General features: G+C 51.7%; 2 protein-coding genes across 4 annotated transcripts; both read right to left on the bottom strand.

The window, feature by feature from the left end:
* Positions 1-56: 56 nt before the first annotated feature.
* On the bottom strand, positions 57-12,130 carry PBX4 (PBX homeobox 4; the record flags this gene model as incomplete). 2 transcript variants are annotated; one of them, XM_079547956.1, is made up of 9 exons in its annotated part: positions 57-149; positions 1,178-1,279; positions 1,753-1,859; positions 1,992-2,148; positions 2,761-2,896; positions 3,160-3,350; positions 3,829-4,070; positions 9,805-9,878; positions 11,922-12,130. In XM_079547956.1, the coding sequence occupies 9 exons, from the start codon at positions 12,128-12,130 to the stop codon at positions 57-59; spliced, it is 1,311 nt and encodes a 436-aa protein (XP_079404082.1). The 2 variants fall into 2 exon arrangements, with proteins under 2 accessions (XP_079404082.1, XP_079404083.1); XM_079547957.1 differs by having other exon boundaries at positions 1,193-1,279.
* Positions 12,131-15,040: 2,910 nt separating this feature from the next.
* On the bottom strand, positions 15,041-24,845 carry LPAR2 (lysophosphatidic acid receptor 2; the record flags this gene model as incomplete). 2 transcript variants are annotated; one of them, XM_079547951.1, is made up of 3 exons in its annotated part: positions 15,041-15,342; positions 16,387-17,129; positions 24,802-24,845. In XM_079547951.1, the coding sequence occupies 3 exons, from the start codon at positions 24,843-24,845 to the stop codon at positions 15,041-15,043; spliced, it is 1,089 nt and encodes a 362-aa protein (XP_079404077.1). The 2 variants fall into 2 exon arrangements, with proteins under 2 accessions (XP_079404077.1, XP_079404078.1); XM_079547952.1 differs by lacking the exon at positions 24,802-24,845 and adding an exon at positions 21,675-21,715.
* Between the last annotated feature and the right edge of the window lie 405 nt (positions 24,846-25,250).

Here is a 25,250-nt window from a genome sequence, read left to right as displayed (position 1 = left end):
ACACTGACAAATTACACTAATGACCTCTTTCCTCTCATCGGTAGGGTCCTAACGACTTAATTGGACGCGTCGGAATTAACGCTGCCGGGATCTCCGGCGGGTGAGGTGATGGATGAAGGGGTGGTCGCGTCCTGCCAGCTGCCATTTGCCTGTGGGTGAAGCGGATGGTTCTGTTAGAAATGGAGTCACAGAACACGGCTGACCCTTCCACCCCAAACACTTCACAGTGACCTGCAAGGACCTGTTGAACCTGACCAATCCACAGTCGATCTGTAAGGACCCTTTCTCCCCAAACACTTCACAGTGACCTGCAAGGACCTGTTGAACCTGACCAACCCACAGTCGATCTGTAAGGACCCTTTCCCCCCAAACACTTCACAGTGACCTGTAAGGATCTTCTGAACCCAACCAATCCACAGTTGACCTGTAAAGACCCTTAGAACCCAACTGTTCCACAACTGACCTGTAAGGACCTTTTGAATCCTACCACTCCACGACTGACCTGAAAGGACCCTTTGAACCCAATTACTCCACAGTTGACCTGTAAGGATCCTTTGAACCCAACCACTCCATATTTGACCTGTAAGGACCCTCTGAACCCAATTACTCCACAGTTGACCAGTAAGGATCCTGTGAACCCAACCACTCCACAGCTGACCTGTAAGGACCTTTCCACCCCAACTGCTCCCTGGTTGAGCTGTAAGGACCTTCTGAACCCAACCACTCCACAGCTGACCTGTAAGGACCTTTCCACCCCAACTGCTCCCTGGTTGACCTGTAAGGACCCTCTGAACCCAACCACTCCACAGCTGACCTGTAAGGACCTTTCCACCCCAACTACTCCCTGGTTGACCTGTAAGGACCCTCTGAACCCAACCACTCCACAGCTGACCTGTAAGGACCTTTCCACCCCAACTGCTCCCTGGTTGACCTGTAAGGACCCTCTGAACCCAACTACTCCACAGCTGACCTGTAAGGACCCTTTGAACAACTTTTCTCGACTATGTCCTCAATACACAAGTTTTTTTGGGAACCAAAGCCAAAGGTTTCAGCCTTAAGTATCTCTCTTCCACCTTTTTCCTATCCCAGCAGCAGAGATCTCAGTGGGTAGGAACTTCGTTAGGACTGACTCACAAACGACTACTGAGAACAAAACAGAGATGGGATCAATTAAAACTTTGGGACATCTTACGTCGATGCGCTGCGTCGTGTACAAAGGATTCCCCACAATGGTGTCGTATCTTCCTGCCTGGTGTATGACATGGTGCAAGGAATCCATCTGCAACAAAATCCCACGGAATGACACAAATGAGGGGAGGAAAAAAATAATGGTAAGGCAAAAAAAAATCAGATAGTGCGAGCGGGATGTGCTTGTTTTGTTTAAGTTGTAAATCAGTGCCATTAACACGGCAGTACCCCGTCAAGTTCTGCTTATACAGAGCAAGACGAGCTCTCAAACGAGCCAGCACCAATTTGTTGGTGTAAATCTGAAGGATGGAAGGATGCCAATGGGCCAATCCTGAGTTTGATTTCAACAAAACAATAACAGATTTCAATGGGTTTGTTCCACAAGTCTGACTCGATAGAGAAGAAAAAAATAATCATCTTTATCTGATATTAAGAGAAACTGCTTTAATAATAATGATGATGATGATGATGATGATGATGATGATGATGATGATGATGATGATGATGATGATGACGACGACGATGATGATGATGATGATGATGATGATGAAATAACCTGCTCACCTGTGACTGCACATTGCCTCCCACCGGGGAGCTCTGGTAGGAGGTCAACGACTGCAAATTTATGAAGGAATCTCCGGAATTGGTCATCTTAAAAGAGCCAGAGGAAGCTGAATCACAACGAAACAAAGAGAAAAATCAGTGCAAAAACGTGTATTTTTAATTCTGTGAGCATTTCCAACCATTCATGGCGCTCATCGTCACGGGAAGGAATTGGAGACTTCCAAAGCTCTCTCCCTTACCCGAATTTGGTGTCGATGGGGAGTTTGCCCGGTTGCCCTGAGCCACAACATTGGTTGCATCCACTGCCGTTTTCGCAGCGTAAATGTTGGCTTCTTCTTGGAACTTCCCCATGTTCTTCTTGTACCGAATTCTTTTGTTACCAAACCAGTTGGAAACCTGGAGATTTACAGCCCTGTTACCATTCAAACCATTCCATTACCCGTTACGTTGACGACTCAGCAGCAAAAATAATGTTTTATAGTAGGGTTCAAGCCAAAAAAAAAACACCAAAACCCTTTGGAACAACATAAATGTTCTTTGTTTTCTTTCAGTACCGACAACTGAAACCTATTGCTGGCTACAGGGGACAACCCAGCAGAGCTCAGGTGTGTTTATATGGTCTGAGATCCACTCTCACGTTCATCTGTCACCAAGCCATTGCTGTTCCCTTCCCAGCTGTCCTTGACGTTGTCTGTCTGTAGGTTTTCCCCATTTTTCCTCGCATTTCTTTGCGCCTTCATCTGACTGAGAACAGTTTTCCATTCATCAGCCCCTGGCTCTTGGAGCATCGCTTCAAGTTCCCCTTGGCTCGCTTGTTTTTGTGCCCCTAAAGCTCAGTTTGCTCACAGGGCATTTCCTAGACGAATCCAGGGCTAGTTTTCATGGAACCACTGAATCACTGGGAGTTGGATGGGGACCCTTAGCAGCCACTCGGCCCATCCTAACGGCCTTTCCCAACCTTAACGCCTCAAGGAAAGAAACAACGACTCCCGATCAACCGCTTCGTACCTGCGAAACGGTGATGCCACCCTTCTTTGCCAGCTCCTCTTTGGCCTCTTCGCTGGGGTAAGGATTGCTCAGGTGCGAATAGAAATACTCATTCAGCACTTCTGTTGCCTGCTTGCTGAAGTTACGCCGCTTACGTCTGTGAAAAATCACAATTATTCCTACCTGCACGGCCGTGGGCCTGCTCTAAAGTACATCTGCTTCGAGGAAGAATACATTTATATCCTTTGAGGAAGAATATATTTAATTCCACGCGGTTTTGATATGTTTACGTCAAGGTAAGTAGGCTCGGCGTGAACGACAACCCATCAGATGTTAACACTGAAACTGACAGCAGTGGGAATGAGGTTTCCTACGCGATTACTGCCACTGAGCAATAATTAAAGCCTCTTTTCGTCTTACCTTGCATCAAGGAAGCGCGAGCGGAGGATCATCACTGCCTCGCACGTGCTCTGCTTCAGCTGCATCTGGATGGTGCTGAATTTGCCGTGGATGATGTTCACCATCCGCTCGATTTCTTTGGGAGAAATGGGTCTCGTCCGGCTCTGTTCCCTGAGCAGGTTCATGACGTGGGTGGTAAACTCGCTGCAGGCCTGAAAATAAAGATATTTGTATCGAGAAACGATGAAACACCCCCCAAATGAATTCCCCCCAACAAGAGTACATATCCAAAAAAAAAAACAACAAAACAAAACAGAAAACAAAACAGAGGACTTTTCACGTTTCAGCTTTATCCGTATTTACTCTTAAAAACACTGTAACGAAGATAAACGAGACATTAATTATCTTGATATCCAGTCCCTCTATTCCACCTTAATTCTGGTAACGAATATCATCTTTACTTTGATGTCCCTCTATTTCATCTCATCCCTGCAACGCTGAGATAAGCTCCCACACAAATGTGACACAACCTCGCGTCGAACTGAACTCATTTACACCTCCTGCTCCGTCCTTAAAACCAACACCGAAGGAAAAAATAATGATAATAATAATAATAATAATAATTAAAAAAAAAAAAAGGGGGTTATTTTCAATTGAGATGATAAAAACTCTTCCATGCAGAAAGATCACCTGTTCATATTTCTCTAGCTCAGAGTGGTAAATCTGTCGGATCTGTGACAGCTTGGCCCTGTAGTCAGAGTGCTCAATGCTATTGTCATTTGGACAGCCACCTGGTGTTGCTGCTACAGCCATCGGTGCTCCTCTTCCTCTTTTCTCGGGGCCGGAGACGCCCTCCGCCAGCAACATGTTATCTAGTCTCATTAGTTGGGCATCGGGGGGGTCTTCTTCCTGAATACCACGAATACTTAACACTGGGTAGATATAAAGAGGGAATCAGAAGGTTATTTCCGGGACGGGGAAGAGAGTCTGCTTCAGTGGTAGAGCATTTAAAGACCAGGCTTCTATCTCCAGGTTGAGGAAAGAAGGAGCGTTTAATGAAGGTATGGTGCAGTATGTACAGAGAAAACGTGGATCAGAGGGAGAAACGGGGAACACCTTAAAGATATAAAAAGAAATAATCATGGAATGGGGTTGGGTTGGGTTGGGAGGGTCCTCAAAGATCAAAGACAGACTATGGGAGGTGGATGAGATGCCTGAGCCGCTACAGCCGCTGTATCTCAGTGTCTGGGGGGTGAAAAGGACGCCACGCAGATGTGGGATCGTGCTGAATTCCATACCTGAGGGCTGCTTACTTAAGGTGCCTGGTGTGCCAAGGGTGCAACTACACCACTGCCAGGCAGAGGCTACGCCATCACCAATGATAGGCCACACTGCTCCAGCAAAAGGCCACACCACCAGCCTACACCACCCCGAAGTATCAACAGCACCACGTTTTGCCCTGTTAAAACCTCGAAACCTGAAACAATCTGATGAAATCAGACCCAAATCCACTTTCGTTACGCTGACACGCAACGGGATCCGCGCTCGGATCATCCGCCTTCGATTCCAAGCAAATCTGATTCAGAATATTTAAATCCCAATTTTTGACAATTTACTGTTCGCTCCTGAAAGAACAAATGAACAAACAAACAAAAGACCCTCGAAACATACTGAGTTCAAGAAAAACCAGGAGCTTTCTGGCTTTTAATTGGATTTTAACTGTGAGGCAATTTAATGAGTAATGGATTGGATTCAGGAGGGAATCTCTGTTGATAACACAGTGATGCACAGCAGATCCAAAGTGACCAAAGCAATATTCCAAAGCCATCCGACAACACAGAACCGTGGGAGGACAGAATGGGTTGGGTTGGATGGATCCTTAAAGATCACAGAACTATGGAATGGAGTTTAGTTGGGTTGGAAGGGTCTGTAAAGATCACAGAACCAGAGAATGGGTTGGGTTGGAAGGAACCTCAAAGATAAAAAACAATAATAATCATGGAATGGAGTTGGGTTGGGTTGGAAGGGTCCTTAAAGATCAAAGAACCACAGAATGGTTTGGGTTAGAAGGAACTTTAAAGATTGAAAAAAAAATTAATCATGGAATGGGGTTGGGTTGGAAGGGTCCTTAAAGATCAAAGAACCACAGAATGTGGTTGGGTTAAAAGAAAGCTTAAAGACCACAGAACCATACAATGGGTTGGGTTGGAAGGGTCCTTGAAGATCACAGAACCATACAATGGGTTGGGTTGGAAGGGTCCTTGAAGATCACAGAACCATACAATGGGTTGGGTTGGAAGGGTCCCTGAAGATCACAGAACCATACAATGGGTTGGGTTGGAAGGGTCCTTAAAGATCACAGAACCAAACGATAGGTTGGGTTGGAAGGGTCCTTGAAGATCACAGAACCATACAATGGATTGGAAAGGTCCTTAAAGATTACAGAACCGTAGAACAGGGTTGGGTTGGGTTAGAAAGGTCCTTAAAGATCACAGAAGCACAGTTGGGTTGGAAGGGACCCCAAAGCCCCCCCAGAACAACACTCCTCACTCTGACAGAGCTCACGTGGAACTACTGGGGCTGGGAAGGGTTGGTGGAAGAGGTGTTTGGGTTCCCATCTCCTTACACACATCGTGATGCACGTCAGCACACCTCGTGTTGGAGTCGAGCTCCCAGCTGCAGTTTAATTTTATGTCACCCGTCTAATGACGGTAATTAGACATTCGTTATCATCAATTACGCATCAGCTCATCTCAAGTCAACTGCTGAATAAAGCGCCCCCACAACCTCAAGGGAAGCATCTGGTCGGCTGGGGTTAGCAAGAAACTAGAGAGGAGTTAATTAGCATTAATGAGTTGCACTTTCCACCCCGTAGCTCATCCCAGCAAGTTCATCGCTACTGAAGGAACTCACGGACCATAAAACTCACTGGTTCTCTTTACACACAAGAAAACACAAATTCCCCTCTTTCCTGCACATCCCCTACTGATATCTGTCAAATATGCAAAACCATTACCCTAAGTGACGTGAAATTCCCGTCGTCTCTAATTAATCCTTAATTAAACCGCGACGCAGCCTAAGGTGTTGAAGCCTCAGTATGCAAATGCAATCACGGCCATATATTTTGCATGTCGTTAATTAAGAGGTTCGTGGTTCTGTAATGAGGTTAGCGGTACCAAAATAAGCGGTGCGCGCTCGGCTGTGAGTTTTGTTGTTGTTGTTTTTGGTGTTTCTTTTTCCCCTCCCTTTGCAGATTTTCCTTCACGGAGCAAATAATGCAGAAAAGCAACGTGAATGCAGCCATTGGATGCACGTTTGTTGGCTTCACCTTCGTAGACGGGCATTTTAGGGCCAGAATTGAACCATTTGTACCATCCACACTATCCAAATAGTGCTGCCAGCAGGAGCAGGGAGGTGAGCATCCCCCTCTACTCAGCACTGGTGAGGCCACACCTCGAGTGCTGTGTTCAGTTTTGGGCCCCTCACTACAAGAAAGTCATGGAGGCCCTGGAACGTGTGCAGAGAAGGGCAACGAAATGGTGAGGGGTCAGGAGCACAGGGCTGGTGAGGAGAGGCTGATGGAGCTGGGGTTGTTCAGTGTGGAGAAGAGGAGCTCAGGGGAGGCCGCACTGCACTGTGCAACTTCCTGAAGGGAGGTTGTGGTGCAAAAGGGTCTGGCCTCTTCTCCCAGGCAAACAGTAGGAGCCGAGGAAACGGCCAGAAGTTGTACCAGAGGAAGTTTAGGTTGGATATGAGGAGAAACTTTTTCTCTCAAAGGGTGGTCAGGCACTGGAATGGCTGCACAGGGAGGTGGTGGAGTCGCCATCCCTGGTGGTGTTCAAGAGGCGCCTGGATGAGGAGCTACAAGAGATGGTTTGGTGCTTGTGGTACTGATAGCAATGGGAGGGGGGTTGGACTGGATGATCTTGCAGGTCGTTTCCAACCTTGTGATTCTGTGATTCTATGATTCTATGATTCTATGATTCTATCCTAAGCGCAGAACGCCTACGGAGAACGCAAGGATGTTTTTCCAGATGGTATCACCAGCGTTGATCCAAACAGAGGCGTACCCAGATCCAACAGATCCCTCCTGGAAAATCAGGGATGGGAGCTGCTCCCCGATGGAGTAGTTCAAGGGAATGGAAAGCTTTGGATGCACCACTATGGCCCCAAAAGAAGGCTCAACCTTTGCCAGCCAACATGTTGGCTGTGAATGTTGAGCTGATGGCTCTGACTCAAGCATTGGAACTGTGAGGTGAAAGGAGAGCTGACTTTTACACCAACTCAAAGTTTATCCGTGGGGCAATAGAAGCATAGAATCATCGAGGTTGGAAAAGAGCTCCACGATCATCGAGTCTGACCGGCAAACCTGTTTTGGGGTTGGGTTTTGGGGCTGGATTTGGGGGTCAGATCTTGGGATTGAGTGCTGGGGTGGGATTTTGGAATCGTAGAATCGTTAGGGTTGGAAGAGACCTCAAAGACTGCAAGTCCAACCACTGACCCATCCTCACCGTGTGCACCTACAGAATATAGGATCGTCCCGTGGTTGATGTGTAGGGACCTGTCCAACCCAACCACTCCACAACTGACCTGTAAGGACCCTTCCATCCCAACCACTTCACAGTTGACCTGTAAGGACCCCTCCATCCCAACCATTTCACAATTGACCTGTAAGGACCCTTCCATCCCAACAACTTCACAGTTGACCTGTAAGGACCCCTCCATCCCAACCATTTCACAATTGACCTGTAAGGACCCTTCCATCCCAACCACTCCACAACTGACCTGTAAGGACCCCTCCATCCCAACCATTTCACAACTGACCTGTAAGGACCCCTCCATCCCAACCACTCCACAACTGACCTGTAAGGACCCCTCCATCCCAACCATTTCACAACTGACCTGTAAGGACCCTTCCATCCCAACCACTCCACAACTGACCTGTAAGGACCCCTCCATCCCAACCACTCCACAGTTGACCTGTAAGGACCCTGCCATCCCAACCATTTCACAATTGACCTGTAAGGACCCTTCCATCCCAACCATTTCACAATTGACCTGTAAGGACCCTGCCATCCCAACCACTCCACAATTGACCTGTAAGGACCATTCCATCCCAACCACTCCACAACTGACCTGTAAGGACTCTTCCATCCCAGCCATTTCACAATTGACCTGTAAGGACCCTTCCATCCCAACCATTTCACAATTGACCTGTAAGGACCCTTCCATCCCAACCATTTCACAATTGACCTGTAAGGACCGTTCCATCCCAACCACTCCACAGTTGACCTGTAAGGACCCTGCCATCCCAACCATTTCGCAATTGATTTGTAAGGATCCTTCCATCCCAGCCACTCCACAACTGACCTGTAAGGACCCCTCCACCCCAACCACTCCACAGCTGACCTGTAAGGACCCCTCCATCCCAACCATTTCACAATTGACCTGTAAGGACCCTGCCATCCCAACCACTCCACAACTGACCTGTAAGAACCCTGCCATCCCAACCACTCCACAGCTGACCTGTAAGGACCCTTCCATCCCAACCACTCCACAACTGACCTGTAAGGACCCTTCCATTCCAACCATTCCACAGTTACCCTGTAAGGACCTTTCCAACCCAACCATTCCCCACACTGAACGGAGACACCCACAGCTCTGTCAGACATCCACCCCATTACTGAATAGTTTAAAATAATAGCAATAAAAAATTAGAAATGATGTTTTTTAGGGGAAAGAAAATACAGGAAAAAATGGGAAAAAAAAAAAAAAAAACAGGAAAAATGAGGAAAAAAAAACCACACAGGAAAAAATGGGGGAAAAACAAATAGGGAAAAAAAAAGGGGGGAAGAAAAAAAAAAAGAAAAAAAAAAAACAGGGAAAAAAATGGGGGGAAAAAAATAAAACAGGGATAAAAATGGGTTTGTGATGTTGCTCATATTCTGCTCCTGGGCAGAGCTGCTCAGGACTTCGTGGTGCTGTGACTGAGAGCAACAAAGAATGAATGAAAAATGAGGGCTGGGAGGGGGGAGGAGGAAACCACGTCTGATTCAACATTCAAAGCCCCAGAGACCCCCCCCAGAACCCCCCCAACCCACCCATCTCCCACCAAGCCCCGCTCCTGTAGTGTCTTTAATAGGTCGGGTTCCCTACGCCATCCTAATTAGTATTAATTAAGATGTGGGGGTGCTGTTTTGTCTTCTTTTTTTTTGTGTGTGTGTGTCTTCCCATTTTGGGGATGGGGCCTGGAGGGGGGACAAAGAATCACATCAGAGAGGAAGAGTAGATTGTATCTGTGGGGCCATGCTCATACATGTGAATATATGACCGTGTCTATAGGACCATGCTCGTGTACACACAAATATTTGACCATATTCATAGGTCTGTGTCCATATAGATGAATATATGACCACATCTGTAGGGCCCCAGTCAAACACCCACGAATATCTGACCACATTCACAGGACCCCGTTCACATGCAGGAACGCAGGGCTTCCAAATAAGCACCAATAAGGCGTCGTGAAAAGCAGCAGAAGTCATAGAAACCATTGGGAAAAGGTGGGCTGTGGTGAACAAGAGCAGAACTGGAGGTGGGATGGTATTTTTGGGGAGGGGAAAGCGGTGTTTTGGGGGGAAATTAGGAGGGGAAATGACAGCGACTCACCTGTTTTCTCCTTGATCTCGCAGAGCACGCTGAACAGAGCAGGCTTCATCCTGTGGCAGTTCAGGGCGTGTTTCCTGCAGGGAAAAAAAAATAGCAGAAATTCTGTACAAAAAGGAGGAAAAAGCGCTTAGTTTTGCTGCAGGGAGAACCTAAAGAGGAAGAACAACTCGGAACGCAGCCCAGAACACAACCCAGAAAACAAAACTGTTCAGGGCACAGCTGGAAACCATGTGGAACACAGCTGGGAACTATAAAGGACACAGCAGGAAAACAGCCTGGAACACAGCTGGAATTGATATGGGACACAGCTGGGACCAGCCTGGAACACAGCTGGAAACCATATAGGACACAGACCAAAACGTTATAGACACAGCCAGAACCAACATGGAACACAGCTGGAACCCAATTTAGGACACAGCATGAAAGCAACCTGGAACACAGCTGGCATCAATACAGGACACAGACCAAGACAGTAAGGGACACAACCAGATTCAATACAGAACACAGCCTGAAACCATATAGGACACAGCCAGAACCAACCTGGAACACAGCTGGAAACCATACAGGACACAGAACCAAAGCAGAACACAACCAGAACCAACCTGGAACACAGCTGGAATCAATATAGGACACAGACCAAGACCATATAGGACACAGCTAGATTCAATACAGAACATAGCCTGAAACCAATATGGAACACAGCCAGAACCAACCTGGAACACAGCTGGAAACTATATAGGACACAGAACCAATACAGAACGCAGCTAGAAGCCATCTGGAACACAGCTGGAATCGATATAGGACACAACTGGAATCAATACAGGACACAGACCAAGACCATATAGGACACAGCTGGAACCAAACTGGAACACAGCTGGAAACCAGTATATGACATGGATCCAAACCATACAGAACACAGCTGGAACCGACCTGGAACACAGCTGGAAACCATACAGGACACAGTTCAAAATCATGCAGAACACAGGTGGAACCGACCGGGAACGGAGCCGAAAACTACAGAGGACACAGCCAGAATGAATAGAGAACACAGCCAGAACCGACCTGGAACACAGCTGGAAACCATATGGAACACACAGATGGAAATTGGGACACAGCTGGAAGCAACCTGGAACAGTTAACAGCTACATGGGACAAAGCCAGAAACAGTATGGAACCAAAGGATATCCCTAGCCAGACCATGGGGCCACCCTGTCGCGACAGTCCTGCCAGAACACAGCTGAGTAACCCCCACCCTATCGCGACAGCCCCGACAGAACACAGCTGAGTCACAGCATTGGGCTGCAGGAACACAGAACCAGCATCAAACTGCCCCAAAACCCCGAACCAAACTCCCATCGTGACCCAGAGTAGAGGTCAAGCTCCACAACGTCCGTCCCCCCATCACCCTATCGCGATAGTCCCGACAGAACACAGCTGAGTCACAACACAGGGCTTCAGGAGAACTGAACCAATACCAAATCACCCCATATTCCTGACCCAAACTCCAATCGCTGTACCATGGCCTAGAGGGGGGGGGCGGTCCAGCCCCACACCCCCTAGTTCTCATCCCACAGTCCCCTATCGTGACAGTCCCGATAAAACACATCTGAATCACAAAACAGGGCTGCAGGAGCACAGAACCGGCACCAACATTCACAACCCAAACTCCCACCACAGTGCCGTGTCTCAACAAGGGGGAGCGGGGGGGATCCAGCCCCACAGCCCCCAGCTCCCTATCGCGATAGTCCCGATAAAACACAGCTGAGTCACAACATGGGGCTGCAGGAGCATTGAACCAATACTGATATCCCTGACCCAAACTCCCACCACAGTGCTGTGTCTCAAAAAGAGGGGGGGGGGGGGCAGGAGTCCAGTCCCACAGCCCCCAGCTCCCATCACCCTATTGCGATAGTCCTGATAAAACACAGCTGAATCATGACATAGGGCTGCAGGAGCACCGAACCGCCACCGAACCGCCCCATATCCCCAGAACAGCCCCACATAAGGGGTCCCTTTGCCATACCACGGCCCAGAGGGGTGGGGGTCCATCCCTACAGCCCCCCCCCCCCCCCCACCCCCTCAGCTGCCGCTATTGGGCAGAACGAGACCCCCATTACCTCGCCTGGGCCTCATCCAAGCTCTGATCGGTGATGGCCATAATCTGCTGCAAAACGTCGCCCGTATCGTGAGGGGGAGGGGCCGTGGGGGGCACAGAGCTCGGATCCCCCGAAGTAGCGGTTGGGGCAGCGGGACCCCCGGGGGGGAGACCACCCTGAAGGGCGACCCCGGCTCCGTGCGGTGCCATCAACCGCGAAGGGTCCTCCATGGCCGCCGATGGGGGAGCGCAGACAACAGGGCCCCGAAGCCACGCCCACCGCCCAAGCCACGCCCACCTCTCCGTCCACTCCCACCTCCCAGGCCACGCCCGCCTCCCCAGGCCACGCCTACCTTCCAGGCCACGCCCACTTCTCCGCTCACTCCCATCTATCAGGCCACGCCCACCTCTCAGGCCACGCCCCCCAGCTCTTACCAGGCCACCCCCACAACGCCGAGACGCGCGCCGTCATCTGGCCACGCCCACTTTCTGGCTACGCCCATCATCGGCAATAAAAGCCACGCCCACTCCGCTGCTGGACGCGCCCGTCTCTAAAAGCCACGCCCACTTTTTTTCTGGCCACGCCCTCCGCTTCGGGATACGCCCACGCATGACGTCATAACGGCGTCGGAATGGCGGGGGGGGGGGGGGTTGATGGGGGGATCGCAGGGGTTTCTGCGAGGGACGACGGGAGGGAACTCCTGCATCGCCAACGCGGCGATGGCGCTTGGAGGTTTAAGGGGTCGGGATGGAAAGGACCCCAAGTGATTGATAAGGGGCAGAGGGATTGATAAGAGATCAAGGGATTTATAAAGGATCGAGGGATTGATGAAGGGGTGAACAGATTGATAAGGGGCCAAAAGATTGATAAGAGACCAAGGGATTCATGAGGCATCAGAGGATTGATAAGGGATCGGGGGATTGATAAAGGGTCAGAGGGTTGATAAGGGATCAAGAAATTGATAAGGGGTCAAAGGATTGATAAGGGATCCAGGGCTGGAAGGGTCCTTGCAGGTTAACCCGGGAGTGATTGGGTTGGAAGGGTCCTTGAAGATCACCCTTAGAACCACAAGATCATATAAATGGGGTTGAAGGGACTCTGTGGGAGCCAATGGTCTTTTTGGGTTCCCTCCACCCCAACCCATCCTGTGATCCAGTGACTCTCGTCATCTATGTGGACTGAGCTGATGGAGCAAACGCTGCAGGGATTTATGGAGCATCAGAAGATTGGTGGCAGTGTTTGAAAAGTCTCCTAAGATTATGGGATGGAAATAATGGAATCTCTTCCTAAACTCTTTCTGGAGGTCGCAGTCCCTCCAGGGTACTCACAGAGACACTCCAGCAATCTGTCTCAAAAGCAGAGCAGCAAATTGCAATGGATGCAAGCATCCAGGTCAGTATTCATCCATTCCCCCTCCCATCCCTCCTTCCACCCCTCCTTCCTTACATCCCTTTATCCATCCCTTCTTCCATCCATCCCTCTTTCCATCCATCCCTCCATTCCTCGTCCTTCCATCCCTCCTTCCATCCCTCCTTCCATCCCTCCATCCATCCATCCCTCCTTCCATCCTTCCCCCCTTCCATCCCTCCATCCATCCATCCCTCCTTCCACCCCTCCTTCCTTATATCTCTTTATCCATCCCTTCTTCCATCCATCCCTCTTTCCTTACATCCCTCCTTCCATCCCTCCTTCCATCCCTCCATTCCTCGTCCTTCCATCCCTCCTTCCATCCCTCCATCCATCCATCCCCCTTCCATGCCTCCCCCCTTCCATCCCTCCATCCATCCATCCCTCCTTCCACCCCTCCTTCCTTACATCTCTTTGTCCATCCCTTCTTCCATCCCTCTTTCCATCCATCCCTCCTTCCATCCCTCCATTCCTCCTCCTTCCATCCCTCCTTCCATCTCTCCATCCCTCCTTCCATCCCTCCTTCCATCCTTCCATCCATCCATCCCTCCTTCCATCCATCCCTCCTTCCACCCCTCCTTCCTTACATCTCTTTATCCATCCCTTCTTCCATCCCTCCATCCATTCCTGCCTCCTTCCATCCATCCCTCCATCCACCCCTCCATTCCTCCTCCTTCCATCCCTCCCCCCTTCCATCCCTCCCTCTTTTCATCCATCCTCCACCTCTCCATCTCTCCCTCCATCCCTCCCTCCCTCCATCCCTCCCTCCTTCCATCCCTCCCTCCACCCCTCCATCCATCCCTCCATCCTTCCATCCATCCTCCACCCCTCCATCCATGCCTCCATCCTTCCATCCACCATGGCGCATGGCATCGCTGAGGAGAACTCACCCCACGTTTACGAATGGGCCCTGGATTTGTGAATGACGCGTGGCATCACTGAGAATTCACTCCACGTTTATGAATGGGCACTGAAGCTGTGAATGGCGTTTGGTATCGCTGAGAACTCACCACACATTTATGAATGGGCACGGAAGCTGTGAATGGCGCATGGCATCGCTGAGAAGAATTCACTCCACATTTATGAGTGGGCCCTGGATTTGTGAACGGCGCGTGGCATCGCTGAGAACTCATCACACATTTATGAATGGGCACTGAAGTTATGAATGGTGCGAGGCATCACTGAGCAGAACAGAAGCACGACAGCACCGCTCTCCATTTTAGGAACAAAGTGCCCCCCCCAAAAAACCCCACAGTGCTCCGAAATTCCAGAACAGACACTCAGAGAGGGGGAATCCGCCGCTCCAGATGGAATTCTGGGACATTCCTCTCCAAAGAGACATTGAGAAGAATCCGTTCTTCTCCTGGAGAGGATGGAACACAACTTGGGTCACTTTGGGAATCACTCTGCAATGGGTTGAAGTGAAGAGTTTGGGTTTTTGGGGGCCACACAACCATTGGAAGAGCTGATTCTGAAGGTACTGCAGAACCCCCCCCCCCCCCCCCAAAATAATAATAATAATACAGAGAGCTGCAGCTCACCCATAGAAATCAACGCAGCTTTAGAAACAGCCTTTAATTAAGCACGCTAATTAACAAACCGCGCGGTGGTCCCTTATAAAAGCATCCTTTGAGGGGTGTTTGTGGGGATCCTCACCCCGCAGTGCAATGTCTCCCACCGGAGGGATTCCCCCTCCGTTCCCACGGTCAGAAAACGAGCGCGGCCACAACGTCTCAAATGGAGGAATCCACCGTGAAATGCCCATTGAGCGACAGCGACCCACGGTCAGCCCCGTTGGGTTTCACAGCCGTGGGGGTGTACTTGGGATTCCGATAGCAGATGGAGCAGAGGATCCTCCGGAAGGTGCTCCTCATCTCGTTGTCCCGATAGGAATAAACGATGGCGTTGATCAAGGAGTTGATCTCAGCCAACAGGAGGACGTATTTCTCCACGGCCAAAACGTTGCAGCTCTTACAACCCAACCCGTCCAACAGCAGCACCACCTGCCCGGGGGTCCAACAGATCAGGAAGGCACCTGCAGAGAGAGATGGACCCCCGTCCCCCGTTAGAGGAAAGGTGGGTTCCTGCCCCAACCCTGGGGCTTCCCTCGGGGTGTTGGGTGGAATCGAAGGGTTTTCGGTTCGGGGAAAAAGAGGTGAATGGGGAAAGACGGCGTCGGGATTCACCCAGGGACTCCTCATAGGGGTGACTGATGGGATTGTGCTGTTTTAGGGTGGGGGAAAGGAGTGAAATGGGGAAACGTGGCCGTACCTGGGTACATCCAATAGGGGTGAGCAATGGGATCGCTGTGTTTTAGGGTGGGGGAAAAGTGAGATGGGGAAGATACAGCTTCCTGCCCCGCTCCCCGTAGGGATATGGGGTGGAATTGTGGAGTTTTAGGGTGGGGGAAAAGAGTGAAAAGGAGAAACATGGTTTCCTTAGATCCCTTCTCACCCCATAGATCTGTGGGTTTGCTACTCAGCCGATCCCTTCCTGCCCCCATAGATCTGTGGGTTCGTCCCTCAGCAGATCTCCTCCCTGCAACCCACGGGGGGATGGAGGGAGCACTATAGTGACCCCCAACCCCTGAGAAAATGCTGTTGTGACCCCACAACTCCTGGGGGGAAAGCAGGGGGCACTGCAGTGACATGGGGACATGGGGGGGGGGTGCTGTAGTGACCCTGCAACCCCCAAGGGAACGCTGTAGTTACACCACAATCCCTGGTGGGAAAGAAGGGAGCTCTGTAGGGACCCCATAACCCCCGGGGGGAAGGAGAGAACACTTTAGTGACCCCCAGCCCCAGCAGGAGCTCTGTAGTGACCCCATAACCCCCGGGGGGAAGGAGAGAATGCTATAGAGATCCCCAGCCCCCGAGAGAACTCTGTAGTGACCCCCAAGCCCTGGGGTACAGAGGGAGCACTGTAATGACCCCACAACCCCCCAGGGGAAGACTGCAGTGACCCCAACCCCCAAGGGAACGCTGTAGTGACCCCACAGCCTCTCAGGGAAAAGAGGGAGTGCCGGAACAGCCCCACAACCTCAGAGGGAATGTCAGTGAGCCGCGACCCCCCAGCTCACCGAGGATGATGGTGACCGTCTTGACGAGGCCGACCACGGTCTCCCTGTAGCGCGGGTGGAAGGAGGTGTGCGCCGACATCCGCCCCATCTTCCTCTTGACGTAGATGAAGATGTGGGCGTAGACCACCGCCATGAGGAGGAAGACGAGGAGGTTGGAGATGGCCCAGAAGGTCAGGTAGCTGCGGCTGTAGAGCGGGGCCATGCTGGAGCACTCCTCCAGGGCGCACAGGCAGTGCCAACCGTAGGATGGGATCAACCCCAGCAGCAGAGCCGTGGCCCAGATGCAGAAGATGAGGATCATGACGCGTTGGTTGGACATCTTGCTGTGGAGCTGCATGGTCAGCACCGTCTGGTGCCTCTCCACCGCGATGGCCAAGAGGTTGACCACCGAAGCGGTCAGACTGGTGTCCAGGAGGCTCTGCCGGATAAACCAGGTCTTCAGGGAGAGTTCGGCCGTCCTCGGCCCCGTGTGGAACATGAGGAACATGTAAGCAATGCCAGCAAAGAGGTCGGCGGCTGCCAGGTTGCCCAGGAGGTAATAGATGGGGTAATGGAAGCGGCGGTTGATGATGATGGCGGCGATGACCAGGAGGTTGGTGAGGAGGACGATGAGGCTGACGGTGAGACCCAGGGCCACCACCAGGACATCTTTGGTCCTCCAGTAGGTGGTGAGCTCCTTCCGGCTGTTGTTGTAGAAGAAACCCACCGACTCGTTGTAGTAACAGTGCTTCATGGCCGCCGGCCTGGAAGATGGGGGGAGAAAGTGGTGAGAGGGGGGCCGGGCGCAGGGATGGTGTGGTTGGGGGGTGGGGAGGGATGGGGGAAAGCTGACGAGTGGGGTGGGGTTCTGGGAGGTGGTAGAAATGTCAAAAGATTGGTTTGGGGGGGTCCTGGAAGGCTGTAGAACTATGGAATGGGTTGGAAGGGTCCTTAAAGGTCAAAGAACTTTAGGGTAGGTTGGAAGGGTCCTTAAAAAAAAAATCACGGAACCGTAGAATGGGTTGGAAGAGTCCTGTAAGATCACAGAAGCATAGAATGGGTTGGGTTGGAAGGGTCCTTAAAGATCATAGAAGCACAGAATGGGTTGGAAGGGTCATTTACAACCATAGGAACATTGAATGGTTGGGTTGGAAGGGTCCTTAAAGGTCAGAGGACTTTAGAATGGGTTGGAGGGGTCCTTAAAAAAACCACAGAACCACGGAGTGGGTTGGAAGGGTCCTTAAAGGTCATAGAAGCATAAAATGGGTTGGGTTGAAAGGGTCCTTAATGGTCATAGAAGCATAAAATGGGTTGGGTTGAAAGGGTTCTTAAAGGTCACGGAAGCATGGAATGGGTTGGGTTGGAAGGGTCCTGTAAGGGAGGTATAGAGCAGTGCACCCCAAAAAGGCCACCATAAGAAGCCCCACAGGGAGGAAACCACGTTGTGCAGCAGCACTGAGCGCCCCTACGGCCCAATCTGCAGAGTCACGGAACCACGGAACCTCAAAGAACCTCACAGAACCTCACAGAACCATGGAATCAGAGATCCATGGAACCTCACAGAACCAGAGAACCTCACAAACAGAACCTCACAGAGCCATGGAACCACAAAACCATGGAACCAGAGAACCTCACAGAACCTCGGAACCACAGAACCTCACAGAACCTCAGAATCACGGAACCTCACAGAACCTCACAGAACCATGGAGCCACAGAACTTCACAGAACCTCACGGAACCTCACAGAGCCTCACAGAGCCACAGAACCATGGAACCTCACGGAACCGTGGAACCATAGAACCATGGAGCCACAGAACCTCACAGAACCACAGACAGAACCAGAGAACCTCGCAGAACCACAGAACCTCACAGAACCTCACAGAACCACAGAACCTCACAGAACCACAGACAGAACCAGAGAACCTCGCAGAACCACAGAACCTCACAGAACCACAGACAGAACCAGAGAACCTCGCAGAACCATGGAACCTCACAGAACCTCACAGAAGCTCACAGAACCATGGAATTACAGAACCTCACAGGGCTTCACAGAACCATGGAACCTCACAGAATCTCACAGAACCACAGAACCACAGACAGAACCAGAGAACCTCGCAGAACCACAGAACCTCACAGAACCACAGACAGAACCAGAGAACCTCGCAGAACCACAGAACCTCACAGAACCACAGACAGAACCAGAGAACCTCGCAGAACCACAGAACTTCACAGAACCTCACAGAGCCATAGAACCACAGAACCTCACAGAACCGTGGAACCTCACAGAACCTCACAGAACCATGGAACCACAGAACCATGGAACCACAGAACCACACAGAACCACAGACAGAACCAGAGAACCTCACAGAACCACAGAACCTCACAGAACCACAGACAGAACCAGAGAACCTCGCAGAACCATGGAACCTCACAGAACCTCACAGAGCCATGGAACCACAGAACCTCAAGCCTCACAGAACCACGGAACCTTACAGAACCTCACAGAACCACGGAACCACAAAGCCATGGAACCACAGAACCTCACAGAACCACAGACAGAACCAGAGAACCTCGCAGAACCACAGAACCTCACAGAACCGTGGAACCAAAGAACCACGGAATCACAGAACCTCGCAGAACCACGACGTCACTCCCAGCACCCCATACCTCCGGCGGTCGACCCATGAGCTCTCCATCCGTCCCCTCCAGGTCTGCAACAGTGCTGTCGTTCAACACTCGTTACATCAGGGGGGGAACCTCGTGGGGGGAGATGTGGAAGTGTCAGAACCCAGAGGGTATCCTGAGTCAGAGTGGAACTGTGGGGAGATGGAGCCCAACTCCTGGGAAGGACTCTGATCATTTCCCTTCCCGTCCTACAGACACCCAGATGCAAAAGCAGGGCCTGACATGGAGGGGTTGGCAAAGCACAGAATGGGCCAGGGTGGAGGGGACCTGGAAAGGCCATCAGGTGCCACTCCCCAGCACTGGACCCCTGTTCCTTCAACCCCATTTCTATTGTTTTATGCTTCTAAAGATGACCTGCAAGGACCCTTCCACCCCAAGCACTCCATGGTTGACCTGGAAGGACCCCTCCACCCCGACCATTCCCTGGTTCCATGGTTGACCTGGAAGGACCCTTCCACCCCCAAGCACTCCATGGTTGACCTGGAAGGACCCTTCCACCCCAAGCACTCCCTGGTTGACCTGCAAGGACCCCTCCAACTCAACCATTCCCTGACTGTCCTGCAAGGACCCTTCCACCCCACTCCAACCATTCTCCAGTTGACCCGTAGGGACCCTTCCAACCCAATCATTCCCTGTTTGGCCTGTAAGGACCTTTTGAACCCAACCCCTCCCAGGACGACCTGTCAGGACCCTCCCACCCCACCCCACCCCACTGAACATTTTAACCCCCCCCCAAATGCAGCTCAGACTCCCACTGTCCCAACAACTCCGTCCTCTGCTCCCCTGCCAGCACAGACTGCATTCCGGGACTCTGCAGCTCTCGTTAGCAGCAGGGAGGTGAGGTCATTAATCAGGCTCGTTATCGCCCGCACCCAGCACAGCATTGGGCAAACAACGCAGTCAGGTCTGGCACTGCACTGAACTTTTGATCTCTGCTGGGAAAAGGGGAGACAGAGGTACATTTATACTGGGAAAGGGGGGAGAGGGGTACATTTATACTGGGAAAGGGGGGAGTGGGGAGCATTTATACTGGGAAAGGGGGGAGAGGGGAGCATTTATACTGGGAAAGGGAGGAGAGGGGAACATTTATACTGGGAAAGGGGGGAGAGGGGTACATTTATACTGGGAAAGGGGGGAGAGGGGTACATTTATACTGGGATGAAGGAGGAAGGGAGGAAGGCTCCAGGTTGGGAGGTAGAATCTGGGGAGAGGCCATTCTGACAGCAAAGCAGCTCCAAACTCTCAGCTCCCACCCAGTGCTTGAAAAGCAGAACCCCCAAAGGACAGCAGAGCACTGCTGAAGTCACTGCGTGGTGACACACATGGATGCCCAGGGAGGAAGGGATTGCAGTGGGACCGGGGCTCAGAGTATCCCATAATGATCCGCGCAGACATGAAGCAAAGCTGTAAATGCCATCCAACTCACATCCAACCCCGTTCACTTTTTTTTTGCCATCAAACCCCACTCATTTTTTTTTTTTTGCCACTGAACCCCATTCACTCTTTCTGCCATCCAACCCTACTGACATTTTTTTTTGCCACTTAAAGCCCTTCCCCCCACAACCACGGGGATTCATCTGACACAGTGGGCATCGTTTTGGCACAGCAGCTGCTCACCCCACGCTTTCACTCAAGAAACCTCAAAATTTCCAAGGGAGATCCTCGCAGGGCATCCCAAATTGAAAGGAATCCATTGGGATCGCTGAGTCCAACTCCTCCTCCCAAACTTCTGAGCCAACAGCGAATTGAATCGGTGTGACACTGAGCTGGGGGGCGGGAGGGGGGGATGGGGGTACGTCCCTAGTAAGCAGCAGCAGCTGCTGTGCCTCTTGATTACCGCCCTGCAGTTAATTAGCCAGGCGACCTTGGCGCTCGGTGGCAGAGAACAACGCCACGAAGCAAAACACGATGGGGGGGAAAGGAAGAGTGTGAGCAAAATCTGTTGCTGTGATGCACAGCGGATCCGGAGGAGCCCCCAGACCCCTCCCCACGGCTCTTCACGCTCCGTGATGGGATCTTATGGGATTTCCCCCCCCTCGCCCCCCAACCCACAGCAGCGTTGAATGGCCAAAACCAGAAGTGAACGCACTCCTCCAACTCCGCTCCCTTTCTCAATGAGAAAACACCGCAGTGGGGGCACACGGAGAGGCCATGAAAACGCATTTCCCCCCCCCCTCCCGGCCCTCTCCCCTCCTTCCAGCCCTCTCCCCCCCCTCTCCTCGCTCATAGAACTGCTGCCCTCCATTCACACTGAGCTCAAGAGGTTCTGTGCTGGAAATCACAGCACGAGGGGGGCCCTCCTCCCATCCCTGCCTTCCTCCCACGAATGTGAGAGTCGCTGCTCAGCCCCCCGGAGGTGTGGGAGGACGGAGTGGGGATGGACCGCTCAGATCCACAATCAGTGCTAATTAAAACTGCCTTTTATAGACCCATTGTCCCAAGCCGGCTCGCCGTCCCATTTGTTTCACGCCGCGCAAATTGATGGGGCCAAAGGTTGAAAGCGCCGCTCCTTTTTTTTTTGTTGTTGTTGCTGTTGTTTGTGGTTCCTTTCTGGCAGAAAAAAAAAGTGAAGAAAAAAAAAAGGACAAAGTTTTTGCTCTCTCTTCAAAATAAAGCCATTCTTACCTGCAAACACACCCACTGCATCCAGACCGCGCTTCTAGCATCGCTGTCCCCGCCGCAGGGAAGAGGGAGAGCTGTTCCATATGGAGAACCCCATCTTGGGAGGGAGGGAGGGGGGCAAAGGGCCTTTCCCAACCCAAAGAGCTGAGTGGAAAAGTTTCAGAGAGGCGTTAAGGCCGACGGCTCCCAAAGGCGAATTTGCCAGAGCTGCGATGAGCCCTTCCCTCCTTGGACCCCTCCCCTTGGGCGGATCCTTCGGGATCCCGGATCCACCCCAATCCGAGTCCTCTCCTCCTTGATGGAAGCTGGAGTCTGGTTCTGAATGTGGGCTGGAAGGAGTCGGTTCCGATCCGTCGGCATTGGGCTGGTGGGGTGGTTTCACCAGTATAAAGCACAAACTGGGCCCACTGGACCCACCTGTGCTCGGCTGCTCACTTAAGACCTGCGGTCTTCCTCAGCCTTCATCACGGAGATTTGAGGCTGAACTGAAAGGCTGAGGAATCACCGGCAGAACCAGAAGGGCTGAGGAATCACCAGCAGAACCAGCAGAGGTGGGAATGGGTCGGGAGGAGCAGCGATGGATGAGGAGAGGTTGGAATGTCAGCAGGGCAACCCTGGGGTCCAACAGAAGCTGAGCATCACACCGACCTCCTCAAGGTCTTCCTTCATTCTGCAGCCTCCAAGGGCTGAAATGATGCCACGGAGCTCACGCAAGCCGCCAAAAAAAAATGCATACAAATGAATTGGGAAGAGCTGAGCATCACCAGCTGGTTGTAAATCCACAACCTCCCGAGCAAGAGGGTGACCTGCAGAGGTTCCACCGCCCTTCACGTGGTTCCTCTGAGCAGCAAAACGTCACAGGAGCAGAGTTCTCTCCTGGGAAAGTTAAAGTTTAATGGAGTCACCTCCTTGTGGCAGAGAACCACCAAGGAGTGTTGAGAAGTAGGAGTGTAACACAGAGCCAGAAATCCTCATTGGAGACAAAGCCTTCGGTCGCAGACTTCCAGTGCCATCATGATGAGGAGAAATCCGAGCTGTCAGAGTGACAGGGACTGATCCTTCCCTCCCCACAATGCGTTTCTGATCTGCTCGTCTCCAGGATCCTTTTAGGACCCTCATTTGCCCACTCCTTCCCTTCGGTGTTCCGTGCTGAGAGCAGTGGGTTTAAAGCTCCGCTCTGAGCCCAGCACACAAACAGCAGTGATGGGCTGTCAGAATGTCAGCGGAGAACTCAGCAGAAACCCCCAGAATTTCAAGGAAGAACCCAGCAGAACCGTTTCCCATCCACCAACACCTCAGTGATCAGGAGAGCAGAACCCAGTAGGATCAATTCTAAATCCAATGAAGAACCTCAGGACCAACACCTGGGGTGACCAGGAGAGCAGAACCCAAGCAGGACAGATTCCAAACCCAGAACACCAACGAAGAACCCAGCAGAACCGGTTCCCATCAGCCAAAACCTGGGTGATCGGGAGAGCAGAACCCAGCGGGACCAGGTCCAAACCCAGAACATCAGTGATGTTCCATCCAACCATCACCTGGTTGATCAGGAGAGCAGAGCCCAGCAGAATCTGTTCCCATCAGCCGACACCCAGAGCAATTGGGAGAGCAGAACCCAACGGAACCAGTTCCAAACCCAGAACAACAACGAAGAACCCAGCAGAACCGGTTCCTATCCACCAACACCCAGAGCAATCGGGAGAGCAGAACCCAGCAGGACCAGGTCCAAACCCAGAACATCAGTAATGTTCCTTCCATCCACCAACACCTGGGGTGATCAGGAGAGCAGAGCCCAGCAGAATCTGTTCCCATCAGCCAACACCCAGAGCAATCGGGAGAGCAGAACCCAAATGAACCAGTTCCAAACCCAAAACACCAACAAAGAACCCAGCAGAACCGGTTCCTATCCACCAACACCCAGAGCAATCGGGAGAGCAGAACCCAGCAGAACCGATTCCAAACCCAGAACAACAACAAAGAACCCAGCAGAACCAGTTCACCAGTTCCTATCCATCAACACCCAGAGCAATCGGGAGAGCAGAGTCCAGCAGGACCAGGTCCAAACCCAGAACATCAGTAATGTTCCTTCCATCCACCAACACCTGGGGTGATCAGGAGAGCAGAGCCCAGCAGAATCTGTTCCCATCAGCCAACACCCAGAGCAATCGGGAGAGCAGAACCCAAATGAACCAGTTCCAAACCCAGAACAACAACGAAGAACCCAGCAGAACCGGTTCCTATCCACCAACACCCAGAGCAATCGGGAGAGCAGAACCCAGCAGAACTGATTCCAAACCCAGAACAACAACGAAGAACCCAGCAGAACCGGTTCACCAGTTCCTATCCACCAACATCCAGAGCAATCGGGAGAGCAGAACCCAGTGGGACTGGTTCCAAACCCAAACCCAAACTCCAACCCCCCGCCCCAACGGCTCAGCGCTCAGACAGCCGTGGCAGCTTTGCAGCAAAGAGGCAACGGTGCATTTTTTGCAGTTCTGGGCCGCAGTGAACGCACAGAGCCCAAATTCAGGACAAAGAGGGAGGAGAGATCAGGTTGGATCAGATCAGGGCTTGTGCAAACCCGTCCTGGGTGGTTCTGTGCTTTCAGACAGAGGGGAGAGAACATTTCTGAGCTTAACAACAGCAGTTTTTTCCTTCGTGTTTTTTCAAAAAGGGGGGTAAAAAAAGCAGGAAAAAAGAGAGCATCCATTTGCAGACTGAAGGGAGCAGAGCTGAGATTGCGTTGGGTGGAGAGAAACCAAACGCACGCATGACCCCGAGTGACCTCACCCTTCAAGGACGCGGAACTCCTCCCCCAAAAATTCACTCCTCCTGAAAACAACAGCGAAAATCTGAATAATAACCCCCAAAAACCTGATGCCATTCAGTCTCCTTTTGCAGCTGAACGATCGCCCCGAGTTGGAGCTCGGGCGCCTGAGTCCATTTGCAGCAATGCTGGAGGTGCGTCTCCCTCCCCGCTGCTGGGAGTTTCCCTTCTGTTTTAATTTCTTTTTTACCCTTCTCTGATCGTTTCGCAGCCATGTTTTGCAGCATCCGCCCCTCTCCACCCCCTCCTCCATCCCAGAAACCCCATCTGAGCACATCCTGGTGCCCAGCAGAGAGAACTCACAGGGAAATGCTTCCAAAGTCAACAGACCTCTCCCTCCCCTTCATTGCACCTCTGTTTTCTCAAGGCAGCGTTAATGGCTTTCGTGGATTTCGTGTTTTCAAACAGAGCCAAAGGTTCTCCTTCAGCCTCACGGCTGCGACTGCTGCTGATGGTCAGAAGGTTTTTACTTCATCCCCCCTCTCCTCTTTGCTGCGATCCTCTCCTGGAATCCCGGGAATGTTAAAGAACTCTGCAAGGAGCATCACCCCCTCCTCCCCCCCCCTTTGAACCCCCTATGCCAGCAGAGCCAATTCCTCCCATTCATTCTTCCAAGCCTCAGCTGGCCCTGAGCTTCCCATTAATTCTCCCCACTTCCCAACTGGTGCAGGGGTTCCCAAATCCTCAGCGTGGCCCGATTCATCCCATTCATTCTTCCAATTCCCAGCTGGCCCTGAGATTCCCAGTAATTC

The sequence above is a fragment of the Tetrao urogallus genome (assembly GCF_951394365.1).
Source record: "Tetrao urogallus genome assembly, chromosome: 36".
NCBI lineage: Eukaryota > Metazoa > Chordata > Aves > Galliformes > Phasianidae > Tetrao > Tetrao urogallus.
The sequence above is the reverse complement of the archived record's forward strand: the minus strand, read 5'-3'. Positions and strand labels throughout refer to the sequence as shown.